The sequence below is a fragment of the Neolamprologus brichardi genome, chromosome 4, assembly GCF_056152115.1.
Source record: "Neolamprologus brichardi isolate AB-2024 chromosome 4, ASM5615211v1, whole genome shotgun sequence".
NCBI lineage: Eukaryota > Metazoa > Chordata > Actinopteri > Cichliformes > Cichlidae > Neolamprologus > Neolamprologus brichardi.
The window spans coordinates 12,250,014-12,269,418 of NC_142107.1; the positions used below are offsets into that span (position 1 = coordinate 12,250,014).

General features: G+C 39.3%; 1 protein-coding gene and 1 pseudogene across 2 annotated transcripts; one reads left to right on the forward strand and one right to left on the reverse strand.

Annotated features, from left to right (window-relative positions):
• The first annotated feature begins 873 nt into the window (after window positions 1-873).
• LOC102799520 (cytochrome P450 2K1-like) lies at window positions 874-15,792 on the forward strand (annotated as a pseudogene). Its single transcript, XR_015718988.1, has 10 exons — window positions 874-1,246; window positions 6,330-6,536; window positions 7,076-7,235; window positions 7,322-7,472; window positions 9,539-9,699; window positions 10,305-10,484; window positions 10,570-10,723; window positions 11,558-11,739; window positions 12,921-13,062; window positions 13,185-15,792. The product of XR_015718988.1 is annotated as a cytochrome P450 2K1-like (transcript).
• Window positions 13,694-19,387, reverse strand: LOC102799221 (uncharacterized). The gene is made up of 4 exons (XM_006791422.3): window positions 19,222-19,387; window positions 17,497-18,132; window positions 17,246-17,356; window positions 13,694-16,879 (listed from the first exon to the last, which is right to left on the reverse strand). Exons 2-4 carry the CDS (start codon window positions 18,109-18,111, stop codon window positions 15,908-15,910), a joined length of 1,698 nt encoding a protein of 565 aa, XP_006791485.2. The 5' UTR covers window positions 18,112-18,132; window positions 19,222-19,387; the 3' UTR covers window positions 13,694-15,907.
• Window positions 19,388-19,405: the final 18 nt, after the last annotated feature.

The following is a 19,405-nucleotide window of genomic DNA, read 5'->3' on the forward strand; positions in this document are numbered from 1 at the left end:
TTAATAACATAACATGTAAGCCACAGACTAAAGTCTCTTTTAGTAATTCCATGAGAAATTGACTCATGAGAAAAAGACAAAATAACCTTTGGCAACCAATAATAATGCCCACTGATTTTGCTCTTTCTCCTGCACAGTTACATAATAGATATAAGCCAAGTGTTCTACAAAGTAGCAGTTTAGAATCAACAGACATGTGATGAGGAATATGTTTCTGTGACACCACGGGCACACAAACAGCCTAGTGAACAAGAAGCTGATAGCATGCAGTGGTTAACCTCCAAAACCACCAAATCGCCTGCACACGTCTTCATGTTCTCATCTTTGCTACATGTTAATAAGATGTGTACATGAAGTGTTCCTGAGGTTTTCCAATTAATTCATAGTTTCAGATGACAGATGTGAAAATAAATACGTTCATGTTCATTAAAGGCATTAAGCACAGGCTAAACTGTGTGGCTACAGTAGGCAATATTGTGGTCCATGTAACTCATGATACTCAAAGAATGCTTTAATTTAAATAAAACAATGTTTGATTCTGGCGTTAATCATCACTTTTGCACTCTGGTTACTATACTCTTAAAGGATGTGTCAATAGAAAATTGTATTTGTTTAGTCAGTATAAGCTTTTAATGATATGAGTTTATTTGTGATAGAATGCTGCATGATGATCTTTTCCTTGCTTAGAACTGATTGTTCTTTATGAAACGTGTTCTGATATTTGTATCTGAATCTTTCCACAGCGATAGTAAGAAGTTGAACAAGCAGTTCTGACCTTACACACACACACACACACACACACACGCTCATGTCACTGAACGAATGTATTAATTCCTGTTGTATAAGTAAAGAAAGCAGACGGTGACAGAGCACAAGTCCGTGAGTGTCTCTTACGTGTAGGAGCGCTCTGTCACTTGTCCTCGCGAGTAAAGACAACTGCAGTGTTTGTGTTTTCTAACTCAAGTGTCTCAGCTGAATAATTGCGGGGTGATTTTAAGAAATCCCCTGTCATTTAAATTGGTCCTTCGAGCTTAGCGATGGAAACAACAGATACGTTTCTGTGACTCCAATCCAAGGTCTGACTGCTGTATCTTGGCGTCGTGGGAAGCCAGCACCGAAGTCTGTCGACAGCCCTCTCCAGGTAGAGGTGAAAGTCCTGGACGTTAATTCGCATCCAGGCCGGTCTTGGTCCACGACATTGGGATCCAGCCAGAGGACCTGGACAACCAGCAAAAGACGACTGAGGGTGAGAAAACACTGTTTGGTCTTAAACCGCCGGAAGGGTTTAGAGAAATGCACAAAAGAGGTTAGAAGTAGCCGCAATTACTTCGTGAAACACGTGAAATAGGTTGAGTTCGCCGAAAGGAACTAAATTTAGGCTGGGTTTCAGAAGTAGCCGAAAGTACTTCGAGACAAATTATAAAAGCGCGCAAATGTCTATGTGTTTTGGAAGTAAGTTGATTTTACAGCACAATACGCTGCTTAACTACTTCCATTGTTTTATTTTTTTCTTTGTGTATCCTGCAAAGGCCCACGTACTGGTGACAAAGGGGAAAAGGTTGAGTTCCGCCTCATAAAACTGACACCGCTCTGTGAACAGCGCGGAGTAGAATGGCGTGTCAGCCACCACCCCCGAGTCTAATACCAGAGAAAGCTTTGCAGTTCTGTGATAATGGGGAATCAGCCCACAAAACTCACTGCTGACGAGCAGTGGCTAGAAAAGTAATGCCCAGGCGCCGGACAAATCAGTGCTTGTAGATGGAGAAATCCTAAGAAAACAAACCCACTTGGGAGGGGGAATGCAGCCCCTCAGCACTAACACAGCTGAAGGAAGCTCTTTTGAAAGAAATAGCAGAAACAAAAAACTTAAAAAAGAAAGGAAAACGCGTGCAAGAATCACAATATTTCCAGGCCTGGAAAGAAGAAGTAGATAGGCGAGAGGAAAACAAAAAGACAGAACAAGAGGAAAAAGATAAAAAACAGAACTTAACTGCCAGTTTAGTAAAACCAGAAGATGAGACACTGTGCGGTGCTCGCAATACGTGTACTAATCCACGTACTAATCCACCGCCATATGCAGCGCCACCACCCAGTTCTGCAGCCACAGCTGCAGAACCACCCACTATACACTCACCCATATCAGGAACAGTGTTGGGTAAGTTACTTTAAAATAGAAACTAAGTTACATTACTAGTTACTACTATTAAAAGTAACTCAGTTACTTCAAGTTACTCATTACTTTCAAAGTAACTAGTTACTAGGGAAAGTAACTTTGGTTTTACTCAGAATTCTCTTGTTAATGTGTTGCTTCCATAACTTTGCCAGTCTTCTAGCTTGCTTACTTGCCACAAGTGCACTGTGCCACCTACCAATAGAAAGGAAAAGATAATATGCATATTTCCACGAGAGAAATCCCACACCTGGACCGTCATTGACTGCTGCCATGATTCTAGCCTACGTCACAGTGTCATGTGCGCCTTTTACATTCAACACAAAAACTGCAGTCGTGGTGCTTTCGATTTTACTCAGAACTCTGAAATTCTGCCTTCTGAATACGAAGATGTAGGTAACACCAGACTGCAGATGAGCTGCATACAGGGCTGGACTGGGACAAAAAATTGGCCCGGACATTTTGACTAGAGACCGGCCTGCCATTATAGGAAAAATCATAAAGCCTTTGAATGAAAACAATCGCTGTTGTGACAGTGATGTACACTGTTTTGATGTTATATATGCATCAATCTATCAATCATTTGTTGTAAGATTCAGATAATTATTTTTTAAAAGCTAGACATTTTAAATGAGAATAAGAAAGAAAAGTATTTCTTTGTGTCCACCTCTCCCTGTTAATGCTCTACCTGGCCCCCCTGGCAAAACCTTGCTAGATCCGCACCTGCACAGTTACCAGTCTCTCAGAAACAGTTCATAACTTCCCTTCAACTCATTTATTGTCACCTAAAAGATAAACCTGTTTCTCCATCACCTGCTCAGCTCTGATGATTCAGTAAGGACATCTCCTGGTTTCATCTTCATGTTTCCCTCTCACCACATATCCAAACTGACATCATGACCAGCAGCTTTTTTGCAGCTGCGGCTCCAGCAAACATCAGCTGATACTAGAAATTAATATTAAATAAATTCTAACAACAGCTGATCAAGCTTAAACGTGCTGCTGTTGTTTAACGCGACATCGGCTGGTTTCCTCTTTCTGGCGCAAAGTGGGCGATAAACAAACAAGAGAGAAAAGACGATCAGCTGATCATTGATCAGTTTCATGATTGAAGTAGAAACAGGAGAGGGAGGGGGGAGAATGAAAGAAGAAGAGGCAGCTGTGCAGCAAAGACACAGAATAACTCCAGCTTTGTGTCTTTTTCATTGTAGCTGAATTACGGGACAAACTGTTCCTTTTCACCTCAATAAGAAACGCGTAATATTTTCTCTGAATACCAGACAGGACGGTTAGCAACTCTAATAACTTATGAACAAAATAAAGTTCAACATCATTAACTTCATAGCACCCACCCAGCTGTATAGAAACTCCGTCATGCTAGCTAGTACGCAGTACGGAAAAAGTCAGAATAACAAAAATAAACTCCACCTAAACTTGGTTTACATCTAGGGATGGGTATCGTTTAGGTTTTATCCAATACCGGTGCCAAACCGGTACTTTTGAAACGGTGCCGGTGCTTAAAGAATGGAGAACACAAACTTTGTCCAAAAAGTTAAAACCTCTCATGTTCAGCTGTTTTTTTGTAAAAAGATAACAATGTTAGCCTTTTCTGCAGCTATAGGGCATATATGGTATCACTCTTGGCTGGAAGCAGTGCTTAAACAATGGAAAAAACAAACTTTGTCCAAAAACCTCTCATGTTTAACTGTTTTCCACTTTTTCTTTGGTCATTTTAGCCTTTTTGGCCAGGGTGAAGGGAGTATCTGCCATCAAACAAGAAGACAGCCCCATGTAACTACAAAGGTGTTTGCTAGTTCACCTTACATGCATTAATGTAATAACGTGGTTAGCCTACTCAAATTACACACGAACAACATTAAGCTACTCACGCAGAGAAGAACGGCTGCTGCTGCTGCCATCATCATCCTCATCATTTCTGCTACACTGGCAGGGCTAGGGGCCAGGACTCTCCTCTTCGGGTTTTTGGGGGATGTTGCTAACTCCGGCACCACAACAGGCACCACACCCGCAGTAGACGTGCTCGGTGTGAGGTCTTGCAGCAAGCTATCAAATACGGTACATTTCTCGGCTTTTAAAAAAAAACGCTATGCGTCGCCAGGTGTTTCATCGGATTTGAGGTGTTACCTCCTTTGACAGTATCACAGTATCACCTTAAAGCACTTGTTGCAGGCTGCTGAGTTTGCATCTTTTGCTGTGAAGTACAGCCAGACTTTGACCGCTTCGCCTTGGGCATTTTTAATCTGTAGCTCTGCTCTAAAAGAGCGCACGTACCTGGACCCGCCTACTATCCTCGGAAACGTAAAATGATTGGCTAGAATCTAAAGCGTATCACATTTTAGGAAAAAAAAAAAAAGCACCAAAATAAAGCACCGAAATGTGCGCTGCTTTTCGGTCTGGTTACTACCGTTTATGTCAGAACCCGGTACCCATCCCTATTTATATCTATTTACCCAATGGTAACAGTGGCTAACCCCAGATTTGGCCTAATAATAGGGCCAGAAGGACAAGAAGAGCAAGACGAGTGTCCAACTATACATATTTTCCGTCCGTGGTCACAAAAAGATATGAATGTGAATAGATATGTGAAATAGTGTGAATAGTGAAAAGATATGAATGAAGGTTTCATTCCCTGGAGAGACGCTGTAGAAATGATCAGAAGGCAATGGTATTTAAACGGTCATGAAATGCTTCAAGTAGTGCAAGATTTATTAGGATTAAAGATAGGAACAGTTAGAGGAGATTATACCGGCTCAAACGCCGGTGGAGTAGCATATGCACCAGGAAGCACCGACCTAAACATTGCCCTAGCGAATTTATATGAGAGAATTAGAGTACGGTTGGCCCTGAGGGCTGACTATGGAAAAATAGGAGAGGTGAAACAAAAAGAAGCCGAAACAGCTTCTGATTTTCTGGACCACCTGCGTCCAGTTTTTAGACAGCATTCGGGATTAAATTATGAAGAGGGCCCAGAGACCCCATATCAACAACAACTAAAGAATGCCTTTTTAAATGGCCTCCTACCACCAGTGAAATCACATGTAGAAAAACACTGGGTGACCATGAACACAGGATCACTGCCCGATGCACTGCAATATGCAGAACATGCCTTCCGTATTATAAAAAAGAAAAATGAGAATGTAGGCACTTTCACAGTAGATCCAGAGACAGGATTTATTGCATTTTCGGGAGGACAGATGCAAGGACGTAGGAGAGGAAATAGAGGAAGGGACAATGTTAAACTAGTAGCTCAGTAATTGTGTGTTGGCCCAGTTTTCAGCTAAATAAATTAAGTATTGTATTTTTACTATGCAAACTGAATCAATGTCATATCTAGTTTTCAGTCTTTTTCACAATCCTGCCTTCATTATAATTTTACCAAATCAAATATTTCACGACTTAACTAAGGCAATGCAATTAAAGTGAAATTAGATAATGAAATAAATGAAAACACACAATAATCAAAATACACATGTTGGAAAAATGAATCAAATTCTGCCCAGCAACCTGACATACCAGTGGCAGGAAGCGGGAGTCTTTTGTTCAAGACAATGAGTCAAATATAGGATGCATGGCACTGTATGCTGGTGCCTGCAGTGATGGCACCCTCTGCAGGCACCGATGCTCTACAAAAGGGGTGTCGAACTCCAGGCCTCGAGAGCCGGTGTCCTGCAAGTTTTAGATCTCACCCTGGGTCAAAAGACCTGAATCAAATGATTAGTTCATTACCAGGCCTCTGGAGAACTTGTTGAGGAGGTAATTTTGCCATTTAAATCAGCTGTGATGGATCAAGGACACATCTTAAAACCTGCAGGACACCGGCCCTCGAGGTCTGGAGTTCGACACCTGTGCTCTACAAGAATTGTCACTGCTGGATCCATGCTGCAAACCTCAAACACCATGCTCTGAATCTGATCCAAACAAGTTCAGACTGAGCTCACCTAAACTGCCCTCTGATCACTCAGCATTCCCATGACCTCCAGGGGCTGGGCCTGTGTGTGAATAGTCTCAGTAGGCCAGAGTCTGATTGGCTGTTATCTAAACAAGTTATGTCTGTGTTGTTAATGTTTTAATATTGGTTTGACAATAACCATAAGGTCTGTTGAAACACAAGTGTAAGGCAGACTACTCTTGTTTCTAGGTCAGCATGGATGCAGTGGAAGATTTTTTACTACATACTCCGACTGTAACATCTCTGCTCATCACAGTTGTGATCCTACTTGCTTTCTATCTAATCTGCACCAAACTTGCTTCTGGGAGAAACTACCCTCCAGGTCCCACGCCACTGCCGCTGTTTGGCAATTTGCTACAGTTGAATCGTCAGCCGCTTCACATTGCGCTCTATGAGGTATGCACAAAATCAAATACAGTGCTTGACAAAATTATTAAGCCACCATACAATGTAAAGATTATACTTCAACTGCTCTAAAATAACAGTATTGGCTATTACCAAAATCTTTGAATCTTGAATGTTTTTGTAATTAAACTGACATTCCATGCTAAACTATAATTTATTATATATTTTTTAAAGCAGATGCTAATTTACGATTATTTACTTAAATTCCTGAACAAAACAATGTTTGTGCGGTTGAAAGTTCTCTTTGAACAATTTCTGACTTCTCCGAGGAGTCCAGTCTGCCCGCTCAAATTTAGGTATAAAAATATGAATTGAATTTGCCTAAAAATAACAATTGAATTCTAAGTTTTAAACAAGTTTTTGACAGACTTCTAAAATTAAAAAATAATTCACGACATAAAGTTTTTTTTGTTTGACGCAGTGTTTGTTGGCAAAGGCAAGCAGATTTATTATTCAATGCTACAATTTATTTCCACTCAGATGTGGAGAAACTTAAAAACTTTTGTCTCCTTGTGTTTTACTCACTTCAGCTGTCCAAGAAGTATGGACCAGTATTCACTGTCCATTTGGGGCCCAAAAAGACAGTGGTGCTGGCAGGTTACAAGACGATCAAGCAAGCTCTGCTGAATGTTGATGCCTTTTCAGACAAAGAAATACTTCCAATTATTAGTGACTTAAAATTAACTCATGGTGGGTGGAAAAAATATTTTTCTGCATGTTTATATTGAGGTTTCTTTTTAATATTTGCTTTTCTTCTGGTACTTAAAATTCTCAAGGAATTGTTTTTGCCAGTGGAGATTCATGGAGAGAGATGAGGCATTTTGCATTAACAAACTTAAAAGAGTTTGGAATGGGAAAGACGGCAATCGAAGAAAAAATCATAGAGGAGTCTGAGTGCCTGATTGAAGTATTTGAAGAAAAAAAAAGGTAACACACCTTTTGACACATTAACTTTTGCTAATAGTTCTCAGTTTTTACAAATCAGTCTTAAATTTGTATTCATTCATTTAAAATTATTGTAACTCCGAAATGACAACACAGGCACGGCTTCTTCAAGACGGGCGCTTTGCTGCATTTATTGAACGCCGTGAAAAAACACAAAGGCTTTAAGCGCTTCAGTCTATCAAAAGTAACACTTGTGTTTTAACAACAAAAAAAATTACCTCGTGGACACCTGCCACTTCTACGGAAGAGGATTAGGGCCACTGGAAAAAAAATCTGAAAACAAAGAATTCTGAAAACAAATAAGTTTGATGAAAAAGTCAGAATTCTGACTTTAATCTCAGAATTCTGACTTTAATCTCAGAATTCAGGAAAAGAAGAAAAAAAAAGACGTGCCCACTTTTGTTTTTTCCAAGTGGCCCTAATCCTCTTCCGTAAACTTCGGCGGCCCCAGAACAATAACTTTACAGTCCTGTGCATTCTAAATAAAAACATAAAATAATTAGAACACCATACATTACAAATTTTCACAATATTACAATACAATTATATCAAATATCTTGAACAGCTGGTAGACTAACCAGGCTTTTGCAGATAGCTCGCTGAACTCCTATACAGCCTATATTATCACGCCCAAAACCTCGCGATAATAGCGGTGTAACAAAAACTTGTTCTTTGTGACAAGATAAACATGTCTCTTGTACAAGAAAACACACCTTTACAATATTGTCCACAGAAATGCACAAGCAAGAACATTTTAACTGCTGGAACCATCTATTAAACTTCTTTATACATAAGCCATTTCTGTGACACTAGCAATTATCAACACATTGCAGCTACAGGAACAGCTTGGCCATTGAAACTCATGCCATGAAACTCCCAGCGCACACTTTTGTGCTGGTGTTAATGCCGTTATGAGGTTTGGAACTCTGTACTTATTGAGTCAGCACAGGACAATAACTAGCATTTTTAATGATTTTTACGTACTATGTAACTCAGCACTCGCATTGTGCAACCACATTCTGTAACATTCCCCAATGACCCTTCCCTTTACGCAATACCTGACACTGGGTAACAGAGGCACCAGATCCCGATTTATTTAACTAGATTTTCTCAGGCAAATTAGTCATTAAACAGGGATGTTGGTGCACATTTTGCTCTTCAAACTTGTACACTTTAACTTATTTGAACAGGTTGTTGGCTTTAAATTCAAGACAAATAGTTTATAAACAACATCGAAAACAATTTCTTAGGTTAATGTATTTTGTTTATACAGTTTAATGAAATGTGATTTGTAATGCACAGCAATTAAGATTGTGTGACTGAATGACTGCAAATTCTCATTGAATTGACTATGCAACCTTCCCAAGAAGGTTGCATAGTCCAAGAACAGGAAGTCAAGGTACAGGTATGAGGTGTGAGAGCCACTCTCCTGATTACAACTCAGTGTAATTGTCATGGTCCTAGGTCGTTCATGGATTTTTTTTATTTTTTATTTTTATTTTTTTCCCATGTTTGCTCCGTCCCTTAAGTTCTGTTTCTAAATAATGATCCTCAGGGTGATTCTGAGTTTATAATTACATTTTTGCACTTTGTATAACAAAAGGAGTGTGGGGAAAAAACCCCAACAAAGGTCCCACGGCTCCTGGCTTATCCTCGGTTCACTGCAATATAAACACCAGGTTCACAGTCACAGAACAAAAGAAAACCTAGTCAGGACAAGACAGCAGTTCCCTAAAGGATGGGCCCAAACCAGCGGTTACCATTTACTACTACAACTGACAAAGTAATACCAGGAAACAAAACGTTGATGCACTGGGAAATGTAATTATAAAGTTGTTACCTATGAGAGTCTGTTGGTGGACTAATGAGGCAGATAATCACCCTAAAGGGTGGAGAATACCCACTCAACCTTTCCTGGACTCTGCAGGAGTTGTAACACACAAAACAAACTTGTTCCTGCATCCTGCCTTTGTGAATGTTTATTACCTGAGGCTTCTAGTTCTTACTGTGTTGGTCCTTAAATAAAAACACCTTCCTTTTTCTGTCAGGTAAAGCCTTTGACACTGCTGAGGCTGTGAACGCTGCTGTTTCCAATATCATCTGTTCGATTGTTTATGGTAAAAGATTTGAATATGATGACCCAGAGTTCAGAGTGATGTTGAGTCGAGCTATTAGGAATACTCAACTCCTGGGCTCTGCTTCAGTGCAGGTATGATAACAATCTGACAGAAACAGTTCTTCACATCCTCACTCCCCTGTCACTTGTCAGGTTGTTTTGCTGCTTACTACTACTTACTACTACTCCTTTTACATGTTTGTAATTATTTGTCTTTTTGTTTTGTTTTTTGTCTTCTTTCTAGTACCTAGTCTAGTTTCCATTGCTTATAACCTGTTGGAATGGTTTTAGAACCCTCCTTATTGTTTGCCTTTCCGACTGATGACCTCATGAGCCTGATTAACCTTTGATTAAAAATGTAGATTTTAGGCCTTGCTCTTGTCTCCTGTGTTCTAAGTTCAGTAGATCAGCATTACTATTTACCTTTAGTCAAAATGCAGTTTTTAGTGTAAATTCAGAATGTTAAAAGAAGACATTAAGGCCAATAGTATTTAGTCATTACAAAATATCTGCAAAATCACCATGTCATCCATGCCCTGCCACGAACAGGATTTCAGGTTCTCTTATCTAAATCGAAGATTAATAGCAACAGGATATCATGTCCAGTTATGCAGTTTTCTATAATTAAACATATAAATACAATGTATTTGCTAAACTGGTAATGTGTGGTGAATCTAACTTTCTTGTTTGTTCAACAGTTATATAACTACTTTCCAATGCTGTTCAGTTGGGTTAAAGCCCACAAAGAGCTGAGAGAGAACGCCTTTGCTAATAGAAAACAGATTGCAGCATTGATCAAAGGTTTAGAGGACACCCTTGATCCACAGATGTGCAGAGGTTTGGTGGATTCATTTCTCGCTCGGAAGATTCAGCTTGAGGTAAGACCTAAATTTGATTAAATACCTTTCCAAAGTAATCTTATTACTGAGACGTATTTCTTCCCCTTTTTTTTCTACTTGTAAGGCATCTGGAAATATAGATAAAAATATAAGTTCTCACTATAACGAAGACAACCTACTGATTACTGTTGTCAACTTATTTACTGCTGGCTCAGAATCTACATCTACTACTATAAGATATGGCTTAATGCTCATGGCCAAGTACCCTGAAATACAAGGTAAGAAATATAATACACTTATTTACTGGTGATGCTTCATTCACCAGACATCTGGGCAATGTGGAAATGAAACAATGGTATTTTAAGTGAAAATAAAGCAAAATCAAAAAAACAACATTGTCATAAAATTTAGACCGGGTTATGCAGCTTTTTCTAACGCGGGAAAAAAAGATGGTAAGAAACACTTACGTCAAAGAAAAAGCAAACGTGAGAAATGATTTAGAACAAAAACACAGTCCTACCCATGGGCAAATAGCCATTGTCTAGTAACCCAGAATACTGTCAAACTGGCTCTCTGGCAATACTCGTCATTTCCACTCCCTGGTCTATTTACTTATTAGATTACTACCTACTACTGGGTAAGAATAAGATGGTGGCAGATAAAGAAGGGTGGAAAAAACAATACCAAACACAAACCACAGTAGGCTTGCCACGGCTTCACCGGGAAGGAGTTCACTGTATATTGTGAGGATATATTAGCAATCAAGAAATTGAAGCATATAAAACAATCAAATGTTTCTCTTTTCAAGTATGTTCTTTATTTTATTTATGAAAGAACTAAATCTCATGACTTCCAAAACGTATATGATCACATTTGGATATAATTTGTCCAAAATCTGAATTTTTGTTTGACCATTAGTCATTGCTATTCTGACTAACATAGGTTTGCTAGATGTCCCTTTTACTTAGCTCCAGCAGTGTGCAGAATACTGCAGATATAAACATGAATTCAAACCTAACAGAAAATTCATAAATTGCTGTTAAATAGAATAATTTGTGTAACAACACTACTACAGTTTTAATCATTACTTGGTTTGTTTTTTCTTTTTGTAGACAAAGTCCAGGAGGAACTGGATCAGGTAGTAGAAAATCGCCAGGTCCGAGTGGGAGACAGAAAGAGCCTGCCGTTCACTGACGCTGTCATCCATGAAATACAAAGAGTGATTAATACTACGCCTTTTATTGTACGTTGCGTTTCACAAGATGTCACCTTTCAGTCCTACTTCATCAAGAAGGTAAAACAAAAGCCTAACAGTCCCAGTTCTGAACCAATTAGTGACACTGTACACGTCTACATTTTTATTTTTAAAAAATGACACGTGAGTGCAGAACAAACAGCATCAAGAGTAACATGAAACGAACACACTGGGCTCTATAGGACCCTCACCAAGACGTACAGGCTACTATGTAGGATAATGACTTTTGTTCACACTTTAAGCTGTCGTTGTTCTCAAACTATAGTAGATCTTAGTTTATGTTTATTTGGGGTTTTTTATTTTCATATCCATAAATTATCACAAATTGAAATTCTAAATAAGATTTTAGTGTTAAAAAAATCACTGAAACTATGGGTGCTTTAATATATTAAGTTACCCTATAGGTTATTTATTTATTTTTATTTAACAACAAATGTGGCCACCGTGGTTCAGGGGGTTGGGAAGCGTATCTGTAATCGGAAGGTCGCCGGGTCAATCCCCGGGCTCTCTGTCCTGGTCGTTGTGTCCTTGGGCAAGACACTTCACCTTGCCCAAGGACTAGGTGTTGGCCAGAGGGGCCGATGGCGCGATATGGCAGCCTCGCTTCTGTCAGTCTGCCCCAGGGGAGCTGTAGCTACAACCGTAGCTTGCCTCCACCAGTGTGCGAGAGTGAATGAATAGTGGCATTGTAAAGCGTTTTGGGTGCCTTGAAAAGCGCTATATAAATCCAATCCATTATTAATGTGCTGAAATAAACAGTTACAATAAGGAATGAGTATATTGTATAACACTACTGCACAAAAGATACAAAAGGAACACAGGGGGAGGCTAAAATAACCGGAAAAACCCCTGACAACTGCAACTTGTCTTAAATGTTTAAGTAAAAAAAAACAAACTATGTAAAATGTACAACACGTAATTAAACTCAGGAATTTTTTGTTGCCTAATATAGAAATGAACAATTAATGAATACATATAAAGGAAGAAATTAGCTCAGCATTCACATTATTGCTATTGACTAACAGATCTTTAATGCTTAGAAGTGCTGAATTCAGCTAACAAGTTTGATGGGCTATTTTAAATGCAGGGATTCATTTGACTGCATTTATACCACTATTTTTGGTATTTTACAGTTTAAGTTTAATTTTTGGAAACTTAAGTAAAATTTATTTCATGAGTGCTCTTAAGACAATGAGAAAGCAATCTTCTCCATATTTTAGGGAACCCCAGTGATTGGTCTGCTTTCATCAGCTCACCAGGATGAGAATAACTGGGAAAAGAGTTCTGCTTTTAATCCAGCCCATTTCCTGGATGAGAAAGGCAATTTTAGAAGGAGAGAGGCCTTTATCCCATTCTCTGTAGGTAAGTGTGTGGGTTCTGTTTTTAATTTTTTTTTTTTTTTTTTTTTTAAAACACAAAGAAATACAAGTCTAAGACAAACATTAAGATGGCTTAACAGTTTCTGATTCCCTGATTTCTTGCAGGGTCGAGGGTTTGTGTTGGAGAGAGTCTGGCCAAGATGGAGGTTTTCCTTTTCTTCGCCTCCCTCCTCCAGCGCTTTCGATTCACTCCTCCACCTGGAATGACTGGAGATGACCTGGATCTGACACCAGTTGTAGGGTTCACCCTCACCCCTTTACCTCATAAGCTCTGTGCCATCAGCAGATTTTAAAGATTCAAAGTGTAGAACACACAAGTGGTATTTGTCTTTAACCATTTTGGTTACACAAAAACACAAACAACAAGCTGTAGGAGTTTGATCTGCTTGTTCTTATTAAAGGTATTGTTGTCATTGTTAAAACCAAGTTTGCTTTTTTTTTTTTTTTTTTTTATAAACGCACCTATCATAAACCCCCTGAGTGAAGTTTTTAAAATTTGGCTACAAACACCATGAAATCAGGGATGAATTAATTAGATTTTGGTGGTCTAAAGCCACTGTAACCTTATGAAACATTTTTGGCAATAAATCAAGAATTCAATAAAGAAGCAAGGATATTTTTATTATCCCTAAAGGACAATTTGTTGTTCAGACAGCAGAAATCACACAACCATCAAGCAAAATGCAATAAATGTACAAAAAAGCAGGAGTAAGAACACAGCATGGTATTCAATGTATTTGTCCTGTATAATGTTTGCAGTTGGAAGCAACGTAAAACTGCCCAAACTTCAGTCCTAATCTTATGCGTACAGCTCAAAGGTCATTCAGGGTCATACCTACAATTCTGCAATATCTAGACAGAGCGCGAGAGAGCAAATGGAAGCATATGTACAATATTTGGTTAATTTGACACATTTTACTGCATCTATTTCTACTTTCATTTAATTTTTCAGGTTGACCTTTTGATTTTTGTTTCCCCATGTGTATCAATCAATTTTTACACACCGAACTCTGTTCATGAGCGCACGGTGAAGGTAGTGGAGGGGCCCATATTTGCATTGGCCCAGTAGGTAAATGCCACAGCCCTGGATTCAGTGACCCTGCACTAGCTGATTAGAGAGATTATAATGCCACTCCCCTCAGCTGAGTTGTAATGGTGGCTATTTGTATCCCTCTGTTGGTCTAGAGATGTACAGTTGTGGTCAGAAATGTACTCATCATGGGGATGAATGTCATGGTAAATTTTGGGTTTTAAGAATTTCTTTAAACTTTCCATTTATACATTATTATAAATTATTGTCTATTTTCTCTAATGCACACAGGGTCAAATATATGCATATAACCCAACTAATATTTAGTCAAATATTCCTCAGGAAGCTCTATTTCGACCAGATGGTCACCATCAGCAGAATTCTGGCATAAATGTGGCTGGATATTTGACCACTCTTCTTTGGTAGAAGTAACTTTAAATGATTGAGCTGGTTAAATTGCTCCATTCATCTTTTTCTCCTCATCTAATTCAGGGTTACAGGGGCTGGAGCCTATTCTAGATGCCATAGGGCGAGAGGCAGAGTATGCCCTGTACAGGTCACCAGTCTGTCGCAGGACCAACACAGCGAGACAGATTTACGCTCACATTCACACCTACGGTCTTGACCAGCTGGCAGATTAGAACCCAGGGCCTCACTTCATTGTGGATGGTGACGCTGGCGTTCCAGCAGTTTCCACTTAATGGCAGACTTGAGCCGTTGTAGTTTCTGAACATCCTAACCAATTTCCTCTCATGTGGAGGGTGAGTTTGAGTATTCTTTCACTCTGGCAAAGTGGTTACACATCTGAATAACTTACAATTATTTAAACTATTTAATCTTGGAATCTGCATCTATCCATCTATCTGCTACACAAAGAAACTGCCAGCTGTAGTGAAACATGATCACTAGCAAGAAGTTAATAGGAGCTGGCCTTGTCAAGTTAAAAGACATTTTGTCCTGTGTGGATTAGAGAAAGTCCAAGATAAATTCAAACTGCAACCAATTGGTTTTGTTTTTTGTTTTTTTAAAGTCATTAAAGATGTATGCATTACAATCATTCCACCCTGAAAAAAAAGAACACTTAAAAGAAATAATTAAAAGCCCAATTACTACCCATTTATGCCCACAACAGTATACACCAGGTAAGGCTAAAAGCACCGGATTTTTTTTCTGTATAACAAAAAAAAGTTTTACAGAAAGAAACATTACCATTACTTGTCTTTTAGCATAACAGTGAAAGTGTTGTCTTCTTCCTTTATATTCAAAATAAGGCAAACACCCAAAACTCGTCACCCATATAGATGGATAAATACAAATACCACAGAAAAAAATATACACACATCCGATTTTGTCCTGAATCGCCCCTTGTAAGAATCACGTTTTTCTTTTTGTTTTTTATTCAAGCATTCTGAGTTTTATATGAGAATGGCTTGTCATCTGTAAAATAGTGAAATGGAAGCATGCTTTGGATCATAATAAGGTCCTTGTGTTTTATAATCAGTTTGCCCAGATGTATGAAAATTAACAGTTGATAATGCCAGTAATGGTGATATAAGATAAACATGTCATTAAAAATGTCAGAATTATTTGTTGCCTCTAGCAAATACAAATTATAATATTTACTAAAAGATTGTAGTATCCTATTGCTGATTGTACCCTCTCCCTTTGGAAATAAATAAAAAACTTGCTACATTGTTTATTGTTATATTTGAAAACATGTTCATAATGCTACAGTCACTCTAAAAAAGTACACCAAAGCCCTTGTGGTCCTCAAACAGTGTGTGGAATCTAAAGCCATCTATGGTCCTTCCACTTTGATAATATTGATCTGCTGGTCCTGTGAAGAGTGGTCCGAGTTCAGCACTGGTCGAGTGGAAACGCTGCAGTCCTGGAAAGTCCTTGTTGAGCAGCTGCTTTGGAATTCCGATGTTTTACTCTCCAATGCTCTGAAAGTCTGAGGATGTGACTGTATGCTGTATGTGGAGACATATGATTGTGTGTAGGGAGGCATGAGTGGTTGACTGGTCTGCTGAATATATGCAGCTGAATAAGGTTGTGTTTGAGAAGGGGTGTGAGTAAGAGGAAGGCTTTCAGTATTGCTACATGGTGGAAACCCATTCACGGTTGTAGGACTGAGTCCCGGCAATTTAAAGGCCTCCACATTTTCTAAACCTTCTAAAGAGCTGTAGCTAGGCTGGGTTTGGCTACACTGAGTGTAAGTGCCTTGACTAAAACTGAAGGTGTCTTGGTTAAACGAGGTAGAGGCAGAAGCTGCTGCCAAAGCAGAGGGTGAAGGAGTCTTGTTTTTCTGCTTTTGAACACTGCTACCATGACCCATTTTGGTTGCAATGCTCTGTAGAGTGTTGAGGATCTGCTTCTGAATTTGGGTCTGCTGCGACTGCTCCCTCTCCAGACGGCACTGCTGCTCTACAAGCATCTTCACTGCCAGGCCCAAGCTGCGCACTTCAGAGCCCAAACTCTGAATCTGATCCTGGAAACTGCTTCTGACTCCAGCGTCCTGGGCTGCCTGCTGTGGACTCGGGTTCCCTTCAGTACGAGGAGCACCCTGACTCCCAGGGGCCTGTATGCGGATAACAGCGCCCCCGGGAGACGCAGATGTTAAAGGTGCTTGTGGTCGGTTAGAAAGACGAATCCCAACTCGAGGAGGAGGATGAGGGGGAGGAGGAAGGGAACGAACAGGTAGCCCTGGTCTCTGGGTGAGAGAACGTCTAGGAGCGCTGCTACTTCCAGGCTGATTCCCTGTAACAGTCTGTGTAACATTGAAAACATTTCATTTAAAATGGTGTTCATATTGCAGTCGTAAGCTCAACAACAGATGGTGTTTGTATGGCCAGGCTCCCAGACTCAGATCAGAAAATAACAAGATTTTTTTTTTTTGGGTCAAGCAAAAAATTTACCAAATACAAAACACAGAAATGTTTTAAGAGAAATAAAAGTGGCAATAAAGAGTCTAAAGACCCGACCATATCAGTCCCATGAGGTGACAGCTAAAATTGTGTAAGGAGAAATAAAGCCTATGATTTAACAGGTACTTTCTGATGGTGATAAACTCACATCTTTGTTTAGTAAAAGGGATTCAAAAGCTAAGTGTTAGCTAAAGCTAAATGTATCTCACCTTTTCAGTGGTCAGATCGTAGGTTTCAGGTGGCTGTGGCACAGTATTCCTCATGTCAGCGCCCTGGACACTTGACGGATCTCTCCTTAACAATGACGCCACTGTTGAAAACTGGTGAAAAACAACGTATGAAAGACTGAATAATATTTGGAGGCTAGTTTATGGTAAATTACACAGATTCCATGTACCTGAAGACAGTAAATATAAGTGGTACAACTGGGATTATGACAAGTACACTAATGCTTAGGTACCTTCAATCTGTGTGACAATGCTTTATCCAAAATTCTCTTTCGAGCTGCCAGCATTGAACTAGTGGCTGGAGAAGGTGTGACTCTCCGCCTCACTGCTGGCGTGGAAGTCATAGCACTGGTTTCTGACCTTGGTAGAGTGGACTGGGGAGCTCTTTGTTGGCTCTGCTGTGCGAGTGACGTGACACTGACAATCTGGATATCATTTTCATCCTTATGTTCTTCAGGTTGCTGTTCTTTCCTGTTGCCTCCACTGGTTTCCCCGGAGGAAGAGCCCTCTGAGCTGGTGGGAGTCTGTTTAGCAAAGTCAGCAGCAGCTGCAAAGCCAAGACGTTGAGATGAATCCCGTAATAGGTTTCGGATTTGAATGTTACTCCAGCTCTGCTGTACTGCTCCAGTTTGAGCTTGCACCTGTGCTGGTGATGTGCTACTTCCAGGCTCTACAGGTCTCACCCTCCCTGGCGGCCTCCCCTGGAACTCTCTCAGGAACAAGTAGATGGCCTGAGCGGAAACCTTAATGTTCTCCAGCTCCAGCACAGCTTTGATTTTACGGAAACTCAGGCCAGCCTTTCGCAGCTCTACCACTTTGTGCTTTGCAGCATCATCGAGCCGGCCCATGGTGAATTCACCTGTTCTGACCTGTCATAAAAAAGTGAAATTTAGAGTATGTTTAATAATATTATTATTAATAATAATAATATGTATAATAATATAGAAAGGTGCGATCTCTGTAACAATGTTAGAGGTGTAGGGTAATAGCAGCCTTGGCAATAGCTTTGAAATTAAAAAACTAAAAATCCACATATTGTGAAAAAGTATTTGCCGCCTTTCTAATTTCTTACAATCGGGAACGAGGCAAATACTTTGTCATAGCACTCTTCATAGCACAAATGTAATACACATATGATAATATAGTAAATTGTAATTATCCTCTTTGGAGCTAAAAGAGGCCACCCAAACACGTGAGATATTGATGGAAAGCCCAGGATGTCCTCGGTTTAATACATTAGGACTTAGTAGGGTAACTCAAATAAGTCAAAAGAGATAGATCGAAAACAAATGTCCATTATAGAGGAGATTATATGACTACCTCACATCTCAGATACTTTGAATGTCATTATGAATTCTTCCTGCTAATATTATCTAATATTATGAGAATATTATGAGAAACCTAAGATATATGTATCTCACTCTCTCTCTCCATCTATCTATCTATCTATCTATCTATCTATCTATCTATCTATATATATATATATATATAGAGAGAGAGAGAGAGAGAGAGAGAGAGAGTTTTTAAACTGTTGTAAAAATAAATAAATAAAAGACATCATCATGTCAAGCTAAATTACAAAATCAGGAAACTGAACGGAAATGTGGCTGTCATAACAAAAAGATCAACTTACTGGCTAAACGGAGGAAACTGAAAACACTGCCAATATCTTACATTATCATATAAATATGAAATACAACCAACTATAAATCCAGCGCATAAAAAAACAGTTTTTTTTTATTTCTTCTTTTTGTAAGTTCTTCTAGGAACAAGGCTGTGTGCTTTTTAAATTTAATTAAAATTTCCTCAAGAAGAAAAACATATTAGTGTAGGATTATTTTTTAAACAAGGGCCTTTTATTGCTGAGTGAGAAGGTAGTGTTGTACAGTAACTCCGTGTTAGCTGCGCGGGGTAACCACCTCAGCTAACACAGTATCCTTAGAAAGTGATGCACTCACTTGATCTAGAAGAAGGAAGCTCGATCGATGTTTCCTGTTCGGTTATTTCTTTTCACGGAGCTCGACGAGGTTTTTCCACGAGTGCGCTGGGTCGCACACGCGCTCACTTACAAACTCACATTTTGTCGTCAAAAAATGTAAAATAAACAAATGAGTTGTAAGTGGCGCTCAGGTGGTCACGTAA